This window comes from Lissotriton vulgaris, chromosome 10, assembly GCF_964263255.1.
Source record: "Lissotriton vulgaris chromosome 10, aLisVul1.2, whole genome shotgun sequence".
Taxonomy (NCBI): Eukaryota; Metazoa; Chordata; class Amphibia; order Caudata; family Salamandridae; genus Lissotriton; species Lissotriton vulgaris.
In genome coordinates, this window is record NC_141698.1 from 537,414,558 (window position 1) to 537,434,349 (window position 19,792).

At 44.9% G+C, this 19,792-nt stretch overlaps 1 protein-coding gene across 2 annotated transcripts in view; it reads right to left on the minus strand.

Moving 5' to 3' along the window:
* Window positions 1-292: 292 nt before the first annotated feature.
* LOC147688482 (UPF0764 protein C16orf89 homolog) overlaps window positions 293-19,792 on the minus strand; it is a 555,634-nt gene continuing 536,134 nt past the window's right edge. For both annotated transcript variants that reach the window (XM_086941376.1, XM_086941377.1), the window contains exon 8: window positions 293-605. In XM_086941376.1, coding sequence (XP_086797502.1) covers window positions 544-605 — 62 coding nt within the window. In that variant the 3' untranslated portion in view covers window positions 293-543. The remainder of the gene's footprint in view (window positions 606-19,792) is intronic.

Below are 19,792 nucleotides of genomic sequence, written 5' to 3' on the forward strand. Positions count from 1 at the left end.
AACCTTGAAATTAGGATGCATAGAGATGCCTTGAAAATTTTAAAAAGCGACACTAGCCATTAGGTAGTGTTTGCGGTCTCACTGGCCAGCATTGTGTACGTTTTTATATAGTGTCATTATATTTTTACTGTACTGGTTTTAATGATGTTGTTCTGTTTTATTGCATATATGTTTTTAAATTTGATTATTGCTATGGCATGGGATTTTTTATCTAATTGTAATAAGTTTGAACTTTGATTGCATAATGCCAAATAAAGTTTTTGTAAACAAAAAAAAAACGACTACCCAAGAATGATCATATTACACCATCTTTATTCTTTACACCAGCCAGAGTAACATATTTTAGCACAGTGTAATGTTGCTCTTCAAAATAATGGGTTGGTGTTTTATGATAAAACAGAATAACACTATACCAAAGATATCACTTTACAGCAGATGTTTTATTTACATTTTTCATATCACACACATTTCTAAAAAACCCTGTTTCATTCAGCTGTGTAGGTAATCATTGGCACATCAATGCCCTGCCAAATGCACTCAACTTCATCTGAGAAATGGTCCAAGGGCTCCGATGGCCACACTCCCCATGTGGCAGAGACACCCATCTATGAAGAAATTCCAAAAAGAGGATTACACACACTGGAAATTGAATGATTGAAACGTTAATATAAAAAACAAACCGGTGCAAAGTGAAACTGTGATTTTTTTTTTTTTTTTTTTTTTTTTTTTTTTTTTGGTGCAAGACGTTTATTTAGTACCGTTAAGTATACACAGCATACTGCCACAACCCGGAGGCCGGCTGCTATAGCACATGTCAGTAATCACAAAGAAGCATCAGCAAAAAGTCAATATTGTGTTGCGGAGCTGTATACATAGAAATTGGCATCAGTAACAGCACAGGTACAGGAAGCATATAAATGCGTCTTACTTTTGTCGTTTTTTGGTTAAAAAGAGAACAATGAAAACAAACAAAACAACATCGTCATAAGCGTGCGCACCACAAACAAGCAGATTTCGGAGGGGGGGGGGGAACAGCATTCCGCAGCAACCAGGTGGACCATGGGTGGGTAAGGCATACAGGTGAGTGAAGCAACAAGGACAGTTCAGAGACATGGCAAGGGGGGTAAAGTGCATAGTGCAGTCACAAGGCATACAAAGTTGCAGGTAGGTCCAAAGCGGTTCAGCACCCCTTCTTCATTACACCTAGAACAACGTTACAGATCACAATTCATCGTCACTCGGTGCTTCCGTTATCAGGTAGCATTGCAGCGGGGCCCAGATATCAGTCGGCCTGGATGAGAGTGGCAGTAACTCCGCATACGTGTGCAGTTGTTCCTGACAATACACCAGGTCCCGTATCCATTCCTTAAATTTGGGCGCCCTGCCTCTGCCCCATCTACAGGCCACCCTCCGCTTGGCTAGCAATAAGGCTAACGCGACATACTTGCGGTGAGCCGCCTGCAGGGGTACGACCCAACCCAATAGTGCCATCTCAGGAGTTGGCGGCACCGTAGCATTGATCATTGTAGAGAGGGCCTGAAATACTAGATCCCAATACTGCCGTACAGTGGCACATTCCCAGGCAAGATGTAGAAAGTCAGCTCCAGGGGCTCCACACCGATCGCAATTATCAGTGTCTCGCAGCCCAAATCTGTGTAATCGAGCCGGGGTATAATACAATCGGTGCACAAATTTGTAGTGAATAATTCTATACCTGCTGCTGGATGAGATACGTTCTGTCTGTAGTAAGCTAAATTCCCATTGTTGATCGGTGAGTGGGGCAGGCAGCTCTTGATCCCACTTCGCTTTGGCAGGAAGTGTGGTGAAGTCAGTGTGTGTTCTAACTGATCTGTACAACGTGGACACAAGCTTATATGGATTCGCAAGTTGCATTATGTGTTGCAGGGGTATGAGGATCGGTGGCTCGCGCGGAAATTCAGGTGTAAGGGCTTGCAGCCCATGTCGCAGGCGCATGTAGTAAAACACCTCTAGTGAGGTAGGGTGTATGGTACCAAACAAATGATCCCTCGTGCGGAACTCGCCATCATGATATAGATCCCCCCACGTTCGGACATGGATTTTAGACAGTAAACGCTGGAAGCCAGTTTCCTGCAGCAGCTGCAATTGTGGGTGATAAGCCAGGGGCATACATGGAGCGTAGAGGAACTGCAGCCCCAGGGAGGCACAAATGTGTAACCAGGCCGTGATAGTGCTAGATAAAGTGTTCGGGGTCTTATCCCTCCCCTCAACAACGGCATACAGAGCTCCCTCGATAGGCGTGGGGTGCGCCAGCCAGTGTTCCGCAGCCAGTTGTGGCATGTATCTCGGCTGTCTCACCCAGAAGTAAGCATAGTGCGCCTGGGCTGCCCTGAAGTAAAGCTCAAAATCAGGTACACCGAACCCTCCCCGCACATAGGGCCGTGTCAGAATCTCCCATTGGAGCCTAGCTTGCTTTCCACCCCACACCAATTTGAGCATTTCAGACCTCAGTCTCTTAAAAAAGTATGTACCAGGATGGAAGGGTATGTTGAGAAACAGGTAAAGCAGCTGCGGAAGTACAACCATTTTAATCAAAGAAGCGCTGCCCGCCATCGACAGGGGAAGTGACACCCACCTCGTGACCTGGTCTTCAATCCTACTAACGGCAGTGCCATAGTTCGCTCTCATAAGCGCTTCCCGGTCCCTCTCAATGTGAACCCCAAGGTACTTAAAATCACCTTCAGTCCAAGTGAGCGGATATTCCAATGGGAAGGCCTGTGTGGCCGCCGTGAGGGGGAATATGCACGATTTGGTCCAATTTATCTGCACTCCCGAGAGAGTCCCGAATCTAATGAATTCCCTAAGTATGGGGTGTAGGTTGTCCCGAGGGTGCCGGACATACAGCGTGATATCGTCCGCGTACATGGATATGAGTATTTGTCGCTGGAAGCAACGCAGCGCGCTATCCTTATAATGTTGCCGCAGTTTGGCAGCAAGGGGTTCCGTGGCGATTGCAAAGAGCAGGGGGGATAGGGGGCACCCCTGCCTCGTACCCCTAGAGATCTCAAAGTCAGGGGAAAGCTGCCCATTAATAAGGACTTTGGCCGTGGGCCGCGTGTAGAGCAGTTTTATCCAGGAAACGAAGATGGCCGGGAATCCCATGCGGTTTAGTACCCCAAAGACGTAATCCCACTCCAGGGAATCAAATGCCTTGGTGGCATCCAAAAAGATGGCCGCCATGGGCAGGTCCTCATGCACAGAGTCGTACACAGAAAAAAAGGTGCGTAGATTGTGGGATGTAGCCCTCCCTGGAACAAAGCCCGCCTGATCCGGGAGGATCAGGTTAGGCAGCAGTAAGCTAATTCGGGTGGCAATGAGCTTTGCGAGAATTTTCACATCACACGTCAATAAAGAGAGGGGTCTATATGAGTCGCAGTGCGATGCAGATTTCCCGGGCTTGAGTAAAGAGATGATAAGCGCAGTTCTCATTGATGCGGGGAGATGCCCCACCTCCAGAGCGTCCTCATAGACCTCCCGCAGTACCGGGGCCATGAATTCAATGTATGTTTTGTAGAATTCAATAGGGATGCCATCTAGGCCTGTGGCCTTGCCCGATTGCATACTCATAATCGCCTCTTTTACCTCGTCCAGCTCAAACGGGGCGCTCAAAAACGCCAGTTGAGCGTCACTCAGCCAACCAAGCGCGACATCCGCGAGGTAGTCGTCCAAAGGTGGGCCCCCCAGTCCCTTAGAGGTGTACAGCTTATTGTAATGGCCCACGAACTCGTTAAGGATTTGCGTGGAGTCGCGGAGCAGCAGCCCCTCGGCTGTTTCCAGCTCTAGTATAGTAGTAGGCGCCCTCGCAAGCCGGACCGTAGCCGCCAACACCTTCCCAGGCCTATCCCCTTCTCCATATTTCCGCGCCACCCAGTATTTATGTCTAAATTTCGCCTCACGTGCAGCTTCCTCGGAATATTCAGTAACCAAATCTCGAATCTCTGCCAGAGTGTCGCTAGTGGGGCGCGCTCGGAGGGTCTCCTCCGCCCGGCTCAGTTTTACTTCTAGCGCCATTAAACGGTTCAGGATAGCTTTAAGTACCCCCGAGACCTTCGCAATGCAGAAACCCCTTAGTGTGACTTTGAAGGCATCCCAGACTGTCTCCACTGCATCCACAGACCCCTTATTTCTCGCAAAAAGATCTAAGCATTCCTCGCGCAGCGTCTCTCTAAATTCCTCATCTAACAGCATTGCGGCCTGCATGCGCCACGCGGTAACAGGAGGGCCTAGCTCAGCTCCGCGCATGGCGACCAGAACCGGGGCATGGTCCGAATAAGTCCGAGGGAGGTGTCGTGCATATGTGACAGTGGCATACATGTGTGTGGTCAGAAAAAAATAATCAAGCCTGGCCCAGGACCTAGCCTGCGCCGTGAAATGCGTTCCCTCCCCCCTCGGCCCGCAGTGTGCTCGCCAAGCATCCACTAGGTGATTCTCCTCCAAGATGGCGCGCAGCACCTCCCGCCCTTTTGTGTAGTGGTGTGGGGCCGGGTGTGAGCGGTCCAGGGTCGGGTTCACAGTAACATTGAAGTCCCCCCCCCATATTATGTGTTGCGACCCCGCTTCCAGTATAGCAGCCCAGAGTGTCTCAAAGTACTGCGGGTCGTCCACATTGGGGCCATAACAACACGCAAGGGTGACCGTCACACGGCCCAATCTGCCCCATAGCAGGCAATATCTCCCTTGTACATCTGATTTCATGCCAGCCATGTGGAAGGGCGTTGACTTTTTAATCAGGATTGCAGTACCACGGGCATAGGAGGAATACGAGGAGAACACAGTACTCGAGGCCCATCTACTACCAAAGGCTGGCAACTTGTGGGGTGCAAAGTGTGTCTCCTGCAGAAACGCTATGTGAACATTATGTCTGTCTAAATATCCCAGAACGTGGCGTCTCTTCCGATGATCCCCCAAGCCCCGCACATTCCAAGTAAGAACATTCAGACAAGTGTCCCCCATCCCAACATCTTTTCATATAACAGAACAATCCAACTGCACCAACAGTCCTTACAGTTAGAATTACCAGCGGCCCACAGTAACCCCAGCCACCACAAATAGCAGTCCCTGAACCCCCCCCCCATAGCAAAGACAGTAGACCAGCCCACCCCAGGACGGGTGGAAGGTCGATGAGGTAAGGGTGCACACGCTCGACTACAAAACGAAAACTTAAACCCAGTGCAAACCCAGGCATCCAACACTAGAAATCGTAACCTTTGCCATTCAGCAAACAGGCCTCCGTACATTGCCAACCATGAGGCATCCCAGTTGTCCCCTCTCGAGCAGCGACACATAGAGAGAGGAGCCGGCAACCACAGAGTTATTACTCGGGGCCACAGGCCCAATTCGAGGACAGTGAAAAACATGGACCAGATCAGCACGAACTGACCCCTTAAAGAACTTCCCCCCTCCCCCACCCACTGAAGCGCCCCCAACTCGCCAGTACCCTGTGCCCACCCCCCTCCCCGATCAAACCCGCAACAACCCAACAGTAAAAGTGCATTGAGCAAGTCCAGTGGGGTACACCCATTCGGGGTTCTAGAGGTGCACCGTCGTCCACCCCCGCCTCTCCTCACCGCAGTTGCCGCCATTCTTACCGTCCTTGTCCGGGCGAGTGAGTCAGCATGGGGGGGGGTGGGGGCCTGGCATGCTACAGGGCCTGCAGCACCACCCAGTCCTACACTCCTGGGGGCCATATCAGGAGCAGTAATCCAAAGAAAAAAACATATATCAACGAGTCATCAATAACGAAAGCGACAAACCCAGTTCATTCCGCACCAGAATCGTGTCCGCCATCCGCCTGTGCAGCTCTTTTGTCCCTTTTCGGCAGGGTCTTGATGTACTCCTCGACCTGTTGCGGGTTCAAGAAAAAGTGTTGCGTGCCCTGGTGGGTCACGCGGAGCTTGGCAGGATAAAGCAATGCATAGTCAATGTTCAGTCCTCTCAGTTTTCGTTTCACGGCTAGAAACTTCCTTCGCTGTTCCTGAACAAGCGGAGTAAAGTCCGGATAAATGGAGAAGGACACTCCCTCATAATTTAGGTTTTGATTCGCCCTCGCTGCTTTCAATGCCGCATCCCGATCACGGTAGTTCAGCAGGCGTGCTATGATGGGCCTCGGTGGAGTGCCTGGTTGAGGTTGAGGTCCAAGGGAACGATGGGCCCGCTCCACTATAAACTGTTTGGAGAGAGCCTCCTCTCCCACCGTGGCCATGAGCAAACGTTCTACATACAACTCCATACGTCCCGTGTTTGTGGATTCCGGAATTCCCGTAATCCGGACGTTGTTCCGCCTGCCCCTCGCCTCCAATTCTTCGTTCTTGGCGGCGATCACCCGCAAAATGTTGTCCATGCGGGATAGTCGCGTGGCTTGCGATGTTGTGGCATCCTCCGTTTCGGATATGCGGCGTTCGGCCTCCGTTAGCCGTTCGTCGTGTACATCTATTCGTTGGACGATGCCGTCCATCCGGGCGGAGAGCCGGTCCACCTTGTCCACCACCGTGGCGAAACCTTGCTGCATCTCCTGAAGCATTGTTGCTATCTCCGGGACCAGGGGGGTCACCTCTGCCGCCGGGCTCCTCGGCGGCGCACTGTCCCCCGTCTGCTTCGTCCCCTTTTTTTGCGTCGCTGGTTCAAATTGCAGCTTGGGCTGCCGGGTATCTGGTTTCCCCATGCCAGGCAAGCAACAAGCGCACCTCTGTGTCAAGCCGCTCTATGAGGAAGCGCACGCGTGGGCAACCACGGCGGTGGATCGGTTCCGACGTCTAGTGTCCAATATAGGCCGGTTCCATGCAGTTGTACAACAGAATGTCTTCGGTGCAGAAAGCAAGCTGCCGAGGCAGGGTCCCACTGCTAGTTTGATGGGCCAGGCCCGCTAGGCGGAGGTGCGCGAGGCGTAGTGCGGCCTACACGCCACGTGTCAGTCCTGGGCGTTGCGTGCGGCACCACGCCGCCTACAGCGAGGTCGTAGCTCTCGGTCTCTCCCGCTCCAGACTGATCTCGATCTAGCTCCGTCCCCGAAGGTCGTAGGATCTCCAAACTCAGACAGAGTGTGCAGTAGATATATCTCAATCCCCCAGACCGTTTTCGGGCGGGTGGGCGCAGTTTCAAAGGATAAAAGGAAGGATAAGAATGCCAGGCAGCCGGAGCCACACTAGAGTGCGGCCATTCAGCTCGTGCGCCCTCTAGCGCCCCCCGAAACTGTGATTTTATTTTGTTTTTATTTTTCCTTTAACCTCTTTGCAGTTTCTTACAGGTAAGGCAACTCAAGTAAAAAGGGCACTTTACAGAGAAATCCCACAGCATTCGAAGGAAATGAAGAGGAATCCAGGCTAGGAACAAATTAGTATAGATGACAATCAGTGAATGGGAACGGGTTGCAACAATAGAGCTGCACTATTTGAATGTTGAAGGAAATACATGAATACAGAAAAATAGGGATAGCTTTGTTAAAAAGCAACTTAAAACAATCTATGAAGAAATTAACGAAAGCAATATACGGTTGTACTACTGAATATTGACACCAACAACATTGTGGCACAAGACTATCTCAGATAGAATAGCAATCGCCAAAATACATGGAGTTAAACATAGAAAATCTACACTGACTTATTTGGTAGGCTGACCAGATTTTCAGAAGAAAAACTGGGACAACCATTGACATCAAAATAGTTCCTTTGTATCTTGTGTTAATCAGAATTAAAGGAAGCATTGTCAGTGGTTTTTGGAGAAAGCATTTGGGCAGTTCTTGTTATAACTCTGTTATGTCCTGGTCAGATACGTTTGGTGAATTTAACAGGATCTATTACTGCATGTGATAGTTCAGAATGAATTAACACAGATACATCATCGATTACGAATATTTACACTGTGTACTTACAATTAGATCTGACAAAAGACATTTCTACTATGAGGGTAGGCTTACATGACTTGGACTAGTCACTGCTTACATTGTTTATCTCACACACATTAAAAAGCCCCTTCTTACTGTACTTGGCACAGGGTCTACATTTACAATGTCTCTGTCAATTATGAACAATGGAACTACGTCATAGGTGAGCTAATATAACTGCTGCACAAGCACCTCTATCAGTACTACTTCTTACAGTTCCCTTCGATGATTACATGAGCTCTGGCAAAGAGCTCAAGCTGTCTCTCGACACACCTAAAAGCTTGCAGATGCCGGGTGGAAATAGCCTCTTTCCAACTGATGGTACTATGAATATAGTACTACGTGGTAATTGACTACGTCATGCGGACCAGTTGTTACTAATGGTGAAAAGCAATTCTACATGGTTCGTAACCTACTAAAGAGAAACAACATAGTAGGCAGGGTTTGACCCAGCTGTGTTTATACATGTGTTCTGTGGCATTGAATTGTCAAGTGTGAAAAGTTTGCACATATTCCTCTCATTGCGATTCCTAAAACACATTTTGCTCTGTTTCAGCTCATCCGAGGAGTGTAGTGGATCCATTTAGTAAACTTTCCAAATACTCCTGTAGGATTACACTTCTTACAGACAAAAGTCTGTGATGCAGGAGTAATTATTAAACATGGGCAGAGTTCGTGGAGTTCATGCAGAACCCCGCGAAGTGCAAAAAATATTCAATTCAGCCACGCTACACGGAGCTGGAATGACTTAGAAAAATACTGTTTGAGGTCATTTTCAGCCCCGGGTGTTTGGACGCACTTTAAAATTATCGCGAGCGGCACCATGCACAGCACAAGATAGAGCGTCTTCCTTTCTGCTGCTCGAGTAAATTTTTGACTCGAGCTGCATCTTCCTCCACGCAACTGGGGAGTTTCTCAAAACAAGCGGTTGTGAGCATATGCTGCTACTCGCATTGAAAAATCCGACTGCCCACATTGAGAAATCTCATCCTGGAAGTGATTTCCCTCCCTCACGCTCACCAACTTGACGTATAGGTAGGGGTAGGCCACATTTGGAACAGTGGAGTAAGCCCACTGATGCCCATAGATTTTGTGAAACTATGGGCCACAACATCATTGGAGCAACATCAATGGAGCAGCCTCCAGACACAAAGACCAGATGGGCCAGGTCATAGTGCTTTTCAGAAAGAATAGTCAATTCATGGGCAACAAAACCAGTTGAAGAGGGAGCACAATGACCTGATAGAAATACAGTTATCTGTTTTATGCTCTCTGCCTGGGGGTGGTGCAGGATGGGTGAAGTACAATTTGAGAGTCACTGGCCCTTTCTATGGAACTTCAACATCAAACAACACTTCACCAGGCTCTCCTCCATGAAAAGGGAAACCCTGCCTACCCTGGAGTCACCTGTCATCACCTCAGACTCTGCAACTGTGGACAGATCAGTGCCTCTTAGGAGGGGTGGTTTAGCTGGAGCAGTGGGAAAGGATCCCACCAAGACCTCCTGCAAGAGACACAAGTCCTTATTTCCTTCTGTGAGGCACTATCATTCACTCTTGGAGCAATTTTTGCAACACATTGCCTTGCAATGAAAGCATGAATTTTGAACATTGTTGTGAGCAGCTGGCCTGGTATAGGATGTCTACTAATGTAAGTGGGCACCTAGTACCAGTCCAGAGAACCTCTATGGTGAATTAGGAAGGCTCCGACAACCTTAGACAACTATCCAAGTGGTAGCTGTGGAGAGAAGCATTCAAGCTTAGTTTTGAAGGAAGGAGTGTAAAGCAGCTTGTTTTACCAGAATGCAATCTTATAGATAGATTTTAAAAAAAAGAACCACACAAATTATTTATAAAGATATGTATTTATTATATAACACTATCTAGTATGTTACAGTAACTACCACACAGAGATACACACAAAGCACACAATACTAAAGCAAAGAAATAACAGTAAATTGCACTAATACACAGTAGGCCCTGGGGGGAGGGGGGGGGCAAACCATATACTAAGAAAGTGGTATAAGAACCACAACTCGAGTCAAGACAATGTCCGGAGGATGTAGAATTGCTGGGGACCCAGAGAACCACCCATGGTAAGTAATTCAGTTCAGTTCAAAAACCTTTATTCGATTCGGTCGAATCATAAAAGTTTACTACATACATTAAAAATAAAACAAAATAAATACATGGTAAAATTTTGTTCAAAGGAAAAAGAAGCTCCTACCATTCTGCAACACATTTATGCAAGATGCAAAATATTTAAAAAGCCCTAAAATCTCAAAAAACTTAAATTCATGTTAAGATTCATAGCGATTCCTGATTAAAAAAGCAGTTCTAATGAAGTTACGCACAGCGCTGCAAATAACAGCATCAGATAATGATCACAAATAATGAAAACCCTCCTGGTAAGAGCAGGGACGGATTCCCTTTAAAACGGGCTTGATAAAACATGCTCTGGGGTCTTCATAAAGTGTGCAAAACAGCATAAAGTGCATTGTACTCTGATGGGCTGAATTATTGCAAGGACATGGAGTTAGGCTCTCACACCAGCCCGCCTGTTTAGGAAAAGACACAAGAAAGTGCAATGTGCAAAGTCGGAATCTGGTCATAAGGAAACGCAAGTGAACATGCATAGTAAAAGACAAATAACATTGCAATTGGCTTTGAGACTTACAATCTGGTGTTCCATTATCCTGATTAGACATACACAGTTCAGTTCAGAAAGCTTTTTTTATGACCTATTTCATGTTTGATTGGATACCCTGAGGGTTATCATAATAATTTTCCAAGCCTATTTTATAAAACGTATCTTTAACATAACAAAGCCAATGGAGTGACATTTTTACACAGTCTCTGAGAACACTCCTTGAGAATAATAAGTCCTCCGAAGTCCAGATTTTACCCCATAAAATCAATGGGGCAATATTTATCCTATCTTTCACAAAATCCATACCTACTTCAGAGTGGCCAAAACGTGTTTTTAGAACTGCAAGGAATCATCAATAATATTTTTAAGAATTTATTCTCTAAAATCTGAATCTGTAAACTTGTATGGTAACCCCATACTCCTGCCCCAAAGGTGGTTACTGACAGACATTTTATTTATATAGGGTTAACATTTCAGCTACATGTCCAAGCATACAAGCAAAGCAAAAAAAGCCCCTCTATTGTTCTGCTGGTTTGCTGGATCCTAGCCACAATTAGGTGTTCCCAGTTTAATTTATTATTAAAAACATTCCCCAAGTAGGTAAAATTTGACACCTTTTCAATAACTTTTTCCCTTACTACAAATGTCCTTGTTTTGTTTGGTTGGGGCCACATACCTCAAGGTAAGTAGATAAGGACTTCACCAGGCTCAACCTGCCAGGGGGCCCAGGTATACAACTGTGCCCTGCCCTGTCTGGCACTTGCTTGCCTTGATAGTGAGGCCTGCACTCTGCAGGGCCTTCACGACCTCCTCAAGGTGGATCAGGTGACCCTGGCAGGTGGAGTTAAAGACCGCAATATCATCAAGATATGTTGCACTAAAGGACTACATCTGAGGAAAGACTTTGTTCACCAGCCTTTGGAAGGTGACAAGCGCATTCATTAGCCCAAAGGGCAGCAGAGTAAACTGAAAGTGCTCATCTAGGGTTGAGACTGCTTATTTTGCTTTCGCTCCAGGGGTCATACCTATCTGCCAGCACCCTGCTATGAGATCACAAGTACTTAGATATCTGGCTACCCCTAACTTGTCAAGCAATTCATCAGCCCTAGGATTTGGATAGGCTTCAGTTGTTGTGACAGCATTGAGGCCCTGTAGTCCACACAGAATCTCATTTCTTTCTTTCCAGCCTGGGAGTGAAGTTTGGGGACTAAAACCACTGGGCTGGCCTAGGGAATCCCTGAGGGTTCAATGACACCCAATCACATCAACTTGCTTACTTTAGCCTTGAAGCTGTCTTTGACATGATCAGACTGCCTGCAGATTTCACTTTTTGATGGGTAGGCTGTACATCATGTGAACACCAGTTAGTCTGGCCAGAGATCATGGGAAAGAGCTCCGCAAATTGATTTAGGACTTGCCTGGAATTCATTTATATTTATAAAACACTTATAAAGCACGAACGAAGGCCCTAGGGCATCTCGGCGCTGAGGTTTCTGCAGTGTTTAACCAGCAGGGGGAACTAAGGTTTATTGATTAAAAAGCCAGGTCTAGAGTTGCTTGCGAAAAGACCAGAGGGAGGCACTTGTTTTAATAGTGAGTGGGAGGGTTTTCCAGAGTTTCGGTGCGGCTACAAGGAATCTTCTATCACCCCACGCGACAGATTTGGTGCGTGGAACCAGCAGTTCATGTGAGCTGGATGAGCGTAACGTTCTCGAGGGATGGTAAGGAATGAGGTTTTGGATGAAGAAAGCAGGTCCGACATTATGTAGAGCTTTATATACTAAGCAGAGGGACTTACATTTTATTCTCTTCCTTACCGGCAACCAGTGCAGCTGTCTTATGGTTGTTGACACTGATTGGTGTTTTGGAATGCGCCCAAGTAGCCTGGCGGCTGCATTCTGGATAATTTGCATTTTTTGTAGCACCTTCTCTTGTGCACCCAAAAACAAAGCGTTACAATAGTCTAAAGTAGACAGGACCAGGGAACTAACCAAGGTTTTTCCGGCATTCTCAGGTAGGAAAGGCAAGATTTTTTTTATGAGCCGTAATTTGTGAAAGGCTGAGGAGGAGATCTGATTTGCGTGGGGTAGGAAGTTCAGGCGGTTGTCGAACACAACCCCTACATTCCTCACCTTGCCAATCGGGTCTGGGGGCTGACCCATGGATGACGGCCAAAAATGACCACTTCTGATTTATCGGAGTTCAATTTCAGGCAATTGGAAGCCATCCAGGTCCCAATTGCCAACATGCCTTGATTGAAATTGCTGGTAATTTTAGGCCCGTCATTCTTGACGGCGAGGACCAGCTGGGTGTCATCTGCGTAGGATGTAAGACTCATCCCATGTGCCTTGATGACTTTGGCAAGGTCCGACACATAAATGTTAAATAGTGTCGGACTCAGGGAAGAGCCTTGAGGAACTCCGCATGGCAGTGACAAGGGGGATGATTCAAAAGGTCCGATCGTGACAACCTGGGATCTGTTCGCCAGGAATGAGGCCAGAAGTTTCTTGGCGTTGCCCAGGATGCCCATGCTTTCGACACGATCGACCAAGGTGACATGGTCGACCGTGTCGAAGGCTGCCGATAGGTCCAGCAGTATCAAGTCTGCTGTTGGGCAGTAAGGGTGTCTGAGAAGATGATTCCTTCAACTGACCCATCTTTAGGTTGTTTGAGACACGGACAGGGAGATATTCAATCTCTGCTTCCTGATCCTCATCTGTGACCATGAGCATGGTGCGTTCCACCCTCTCATGATAGGGTTTAAGGTTGTTTAAATGTACGAACCGTTCATGGTTCCTGCTTGTGCCACGATCCACCAAGTTTGTAACCTCCCCTTTTCTCTCAAGGATAGTGTAGGGCCCAGTCCATTTGTCCTAGAGGGCCCAAGGAACCACAGACTCCAAAACCCTAATCTTCTGCCCTAGTTGGTACTCCACCATGGCAGCCTTTTGGTCATACCAGAGCTGTTGGAGCTCTTGGCTGGCCTCTTGGTTTTTGTGTACTTTTTTCAATTGCTCACCCATTTGAAATTGAAGGCCAAGCACATAATCCACAATATCCTGATTAGATTCTCTGAGAGGTCACTCCCATCCTTCCTTCACAAACCACAGTTGTCCCCTTACAGGATGACCAAACAAAAGTTCAAAGAGGAAAACCCTACTCCCTTTTGTGACACCTCTTAGGAAGCCAAAAGCAAACATTATAGCAAAACATTCCATCTCCTTCGGAGCTTTTCAAGGAGCCCAAGAAACATACCTTTTAGGGTCTAGTTATATCTTTCAGCATGCCTGTGGGAGGGATGGGCGGAAACAGAATCTAGGAAGTTTAATATGTTTCTCAACTGTGACAAATTTTTATTGAACAGTCTTGAAAGGTAATACAATCCATTCAATATCAAAGCATAAGGACTTTCTGTGTGGTGTTCTTCAGGCACTTTTCTCTGTTCTTCTTTATAGGAAGGTTTTCTCAACGTGGTCAGGATGACGTTTCCCCAGAGGCTCTCAAAAAAGAAGAAAGCAGCGGTAAGTGGAGTGTCCCTGCCATTAAATCTTAGTTTCCATCACCACACCTGAAGTGGAGGTAAAGGGAAGTAAAGAAAGATACCCTCAAACAACCTGTGTCAGTCAAAATGGGTTCTCTTCTTTTTCAGGTTTCCATGAAGACACTTTGCTTATGACCAGCCTTATCCCAATTAGAACGACAGGTGCAAATAAGAAATAGAACCAGGCACAAGATATATCAAGGACGAGGCTATTTCCTCATGGGCCACAGTGTGAACGTAGAATAGGACAATGTCTGAGCAAATGAAAAAGAAAAGGAAACAAAAAAAACATGCAGGGCTCTTTCCTTACACAGTACTGTGTGCATATATTTTAAAGAAAAGGGCATGCACATTAAATATCATGCAGGTATGATTTCTTCTCATACAACCTGTAACTGGAAAAGTGCACGAATGAGCAGTCTAACGTGCAGGGCTGAATTCAGAGTATGTTGGCACAAAATACCATACAGGGCTGAATTCATGTTAGACCCTTCTTTGCCCCTCTCCTCTCTCTCCTCCCCCTTTCCCGAAGCACTCACCGCATCTGCCACAACTCTCCTGAGTTGCGACGGCTTCACAGCAACCTCCACAGGTGTCCACCAGTCCTCGGACCAATTCTCCGTTTCCTTGCTGGTCTCTTCCTCTCACTTGGGGTTCCTCGAGGTTTCTCCGTCAGTCAGCAATTATTCGCCAGGGCACCTCTTCTCCGATCCCGCCCTCAGTTCCGCGTCTTCCGGAGCCCTCCATGACAATGTCTATGCCTCCAAATCCCTCCTCTTACATGTTATCTGCTCCTACTCTTCCGACTCCTTCCTGGGTTTATTTATTTTTATTTTATTTATAAAGTTTTATATAGCACAAACAAGATCCCGAAGGATATCAGAGCGCTTTACAATAGGCAGAAAGAAGAACAAGGGGGTAGTATAAACATCAATTGGGAAACAGCAGCAAAGAAAAGGAAGATAATACAGTAAACAGGTGTACGCATGTGGAAAAAAAAAAGGAGATGATCTATTGTAGCTGGAGGTACCTTGGTAAAAAGAACAACGTCAGACGAATTGGGTGTGCCTCCTCCCCTGATGGTAATAATTTGCTCATTAGAAATCATTAGGAATGGGTTGCCATTTATGTTGCACTTCAGAGCTCTTCCTTCTTCCTGTGAGGAGGAGGGAGGCTTCTGGGTTAACTCTATTCTTCCCATATTGAAACCCGGGCTGTCAAGGCTGCAATAAGGTGAGTCCCCGACCTCGCTCCGTATCTCCCCCTCACAATGCCCATTTGTCTGTGGATGGTATGGTGTAGTGAACTTATAAGTGGATCACTGACATAATATCGAGGGACAGAATATCGACCATCGAGAATATCGTTGAAAAAATATCGACAGACAGAATATCGAGTTTCTATCTACAAACAGGTAAGTACAAAAATATCGAGTTAAAAATATCGTATACTAAAATATAGTTTAAAAAAATATCGACTTTACTAAAAACAATGTTAAATTAAACTAATATTAAAAATCAATTACAAAAATATACTTAAAAATACTTACATTAACTTATAATAATTAAATAATTAATGAAAGTTATAAAAAAAATTAATTCATATATGTTAAAACATATATATATAGTAACAACAACAACATATAATTAAATAATATCCAATATTATTAACGTACAATAACAAAAGTGTAAAAATTATTATTCCCGCTCTAGAGAGTGCAATCGTAGGGAAAGCGTTGGATAGCGTAGGGGTTAAAATTACTATTCCCACTCCAATGGGTGCAACAGTAGGGAAAGCGTTGGATAGCGTAGGGGTAAAAATTAATATTCCCACTCCAGTGGGTACAACAGAAGGGGAAGCGTTGGATAGCGTAAGGGTAAAAATTACTATTCCCACTCCAAAGAGTGCAACAGTAGGGAAAGCGTTGGATAGAGTAGGGGTTAAAATTACTATTCCCACTCCAGTGGGTGCAACAGTAGGGAAAGCATTGGATAACGTAGAAGTAAAATGTACTATTCCGACTCCAGTGGATGCAACAGTAGGGAAAACGTTGGATAGCGTAGAGGTAAAATTTACTATTCCCACTCCAGTGGGTGCAACAGTAGGGAAAGCGTTGGATAGCGTAGGGGTAAAAATTACTATTTCCACTCCAGTGAGTGCAACAGTAGGGAAAACGTTGGATAGCGTAGGGGTAAAAATTACTATTCCCACTGCAGTGGGTGCAACAGTAGGGAAAGCGTTGGATAGCGTAAGGGTAAAAATTACTATTCCCACTCCAAAGAGTGCAACTGTAGGGAAAGCATTGGATAGCGTAGGGGTAAAAATTACTATTCCCACTCCAGTGGGTGCAACAGTAGGGAAAACGTTGGATAGCGTAAGGGTAAAAATGACTATTCCCACTCCAAAGAGTGCAACAGTAGGGAAAGCGTTGGATAGCGTAGGGGTAAAAATTACTACTCCCACTCCAGTGGGTGCAACAGTAGGGAAAGCGTTGGATAGGGTAAGGGTAAAAATTACTATTCCCACTCCAAAGAGTGCAACAGTAGGGAAAGGGTTGGATAGAGTAGGGGTTAAAATTACTATTCCCACTCCAGTGGGTGCAACAGTAGGGAAAGCGTTGGATAGGGTAAGGGTAAAATTTACTATTCCCACTCCAAAGAGTGCAACAGTAGGGAAAGCGTTGGATAGCGTAAGGGTAAAAATTACTATTCCCACTCCAAAGAGTGCAATCGTAGGGAAAGCGTTGGATAGCGTAGGGGTTAAAATTACTATTCCCACTCCAAAGAGTGCAACAGTAGGGAAAGCGTTGGATAGCGTAGAGGTAAATTTACTATTCCCACTCCAGTGGGTGCAACAGCAGGGAAAGGGTTGGATAGCGTAGGAGTCAAAATTACTATTCCCACTCCAAAGAGTGCAACAGTAGGGGAAGCTTTGGATAGCGTAAGGGTTAAAATTACTATTCCCACTCCAGAGAATACAACATTAGGGAAAGTAAATACTTCATATATTATTAAAAAAAAATATAAATGAATATCTATAAATAATTAATCAAAAATAATTAACAATTTAATATAATATAATAATTAATATATTATAATTACTAATTAACAATAATTATTTCAATTAGTTACCTATTAATACAAATTAATTACAAATTAACAATTAATTATTTATTAATTAAAAATTATTTAACAATTATTTCGAATTAAATACAATTAAATACATTTCAGTATTTAATTAATTATTAATAAATTACTTCCCACCCTATTCCCCTGTAAACCCACAACCCGCTACAGAAAATAAATTAGTAAAATTTACATAATTACCAATTAATCAATTAATTAAAATTTATTAACAATTAAAATGTAATAATTAACAAATATAAATTAATTAAAAATTAACTAAAAATTACTACCAATAAATAAATGTACATATTTAATTAATTATAATTAAATTACTTCCCACCCTATTCCCCTATAAACCTACAACCCGCTACAGAATTAAATTACGCAATGATTATAAAAACCAAATTAAGTATTTAAAATAATTATAACATAAATACACACTTTTCACACATAATATAACATTAAAAAAACACTATAAAAAATTAGATATTATTAAAAAATCGATATTTTTACCTATCTATATTATATACTTCGATATTTTAACTTTCTATATTTTTAACAGTCGATATTACATCACTTACCTTAAAAACGATATTTTGGATATCTATATTCTGTCCTGTCGATATTTTGTCCAATCTATATTTACAACTCGATATCATGTCCAATCGATATTTTGGACTCGATATTATGTCTGTGCACCCTTATAAGTCACTCCACACTAATTCCACATGTGTTTTAAATATGCAGACATGAAGTTTGTACCCGTCTCTAAAACTACCTCCTTTGAAAAACCAACCATAGTGAAAATACCAAGGAGGGCCTCAGCCATTGTAAGAGCAGTGGTGGTCTCAGGGCAATTGCCTCAGGATACATGGTGCCATGTTCCTCTACCGACAGAATACATTGATTTCCTGATGCTACTGAGGGTCAAGGGGACCAACAACATCAAAGCAACTCTCTCAAAGGGCACCACAACCTCTGGTAGTGGCATTAAGGATGCATTTAGGTGGCTACCTGTCTTGCCACTGGCTTGACAGGTGGTACACGATTTACAAAACGCCTTCACTTCCTGAGACATTCCTGACCAGTAGAAGTGGTTCAGCAACCTACTCCAAGTTTTGATTTGGATAGATGCCAAGCTAGGGGAATAGGTCCATATTAGGAGAAATGCTTTATATTGCTGCAGCACTACTGCTCTCCTGGTGGCACCAGGTTTGGGATTCTGGCCTCATGATAAAAGTGTCTCTCCTCCCAGTAGGTCATTGTGGAACAACTGACATTTCCCTTTTCCTGATCAGCAGCTTGCTGCCTCAGGATTTCAAGAGTGGGACAGGTCATCTACCCCTGGCACAGATCCTCCCTAGAGGGTCTCCCTGGGCCCAAAAGCCCTGCCATATGAGGCCCAAGCTCCTAACGCCCAGTTCCCCTTGGGATTGACAAGTTTTCTTCCTGAGGAGAGAGCACTTCATCTGGTGTTTGAATAGAAGTTGGTTTTCTAGATTTCGTGCCTTTCTCGTGGAAGGTTGGCCCATAATTTCTGGCTCCATCACTTCTTTCCACCTTGGGTTCTACACTGTGCTCTTGTGTTTACACACACCCATTCAGGTATACCCAGCATGGCTGCATGGGTTGTCGTTTCCACCTCACCCCATGCTGAGTACTTCAAATCATTGCCATGAAGACGCTGTACAGGAATTGCATAAGATACCACCACAATTTTGTGGGCAGTAACCCCTCCCCATTCTAGGGACACCAATGCCATTGACTGTACCGTATCCTGACAGCCAGCATTTAGGACTGTGTAAGTCTCTAAGCAAATACTGGTCTGACGACACCACTTTCTCAGTTACCATAGTGAAACTTTCACCAGTATCTCAAAAAGCTTCAACTTTAATCCAATTTATATGTGGCTGTTTGTCTTTATTTCTCCAGGTTACTGGGCCAGACAGCCAGGTTCGCAATATCTACTTTAAAAAAAATAATAATTTGTTTTATTAAGATTTTATTAAATCGAATGCAGTGTATGTAAACAGCATCAAGAGATACATGTTACTGATAACACAAACTTAACATCCCATGGCTGTACTTCATATATTCAATTTCAGCAATCAATCACTGAGCAGTTTCACATAGTGAGGTATCATACATTTAAGTGAAAAGTAAACATACTCAACATTCCGCATGTTCAGAGGACTTGTCTTGTTCAACAGATCGCAAGTATTGTAGCAAAGGTTCCCAAATGTTATCAGGTCTTGAGGAGGTAGGAAGTTCCTCTGCATAGAGCACTAGATTTTCCCGGCATTATACTAGATCCTTAAGCTATTGTGCAGTGGAAGGCACAGTTATACCCTCCCATGTTATTGCCATGCGTCTCATGGCCAGAAGCAATGCCACTCTCACAGACTTGCCTGCTGCACCCTTCAGGATTGGCGCCAAACCCAACAAACATATGTATTTTGTATTTTGTATTTGTATTCGGTATTTGTAGAGCGCGACTGCCGCTTCGAAAGGAGCATCCTGGCGCTAAAAAAGTGTGCAATACATTTACAGATACTAAAT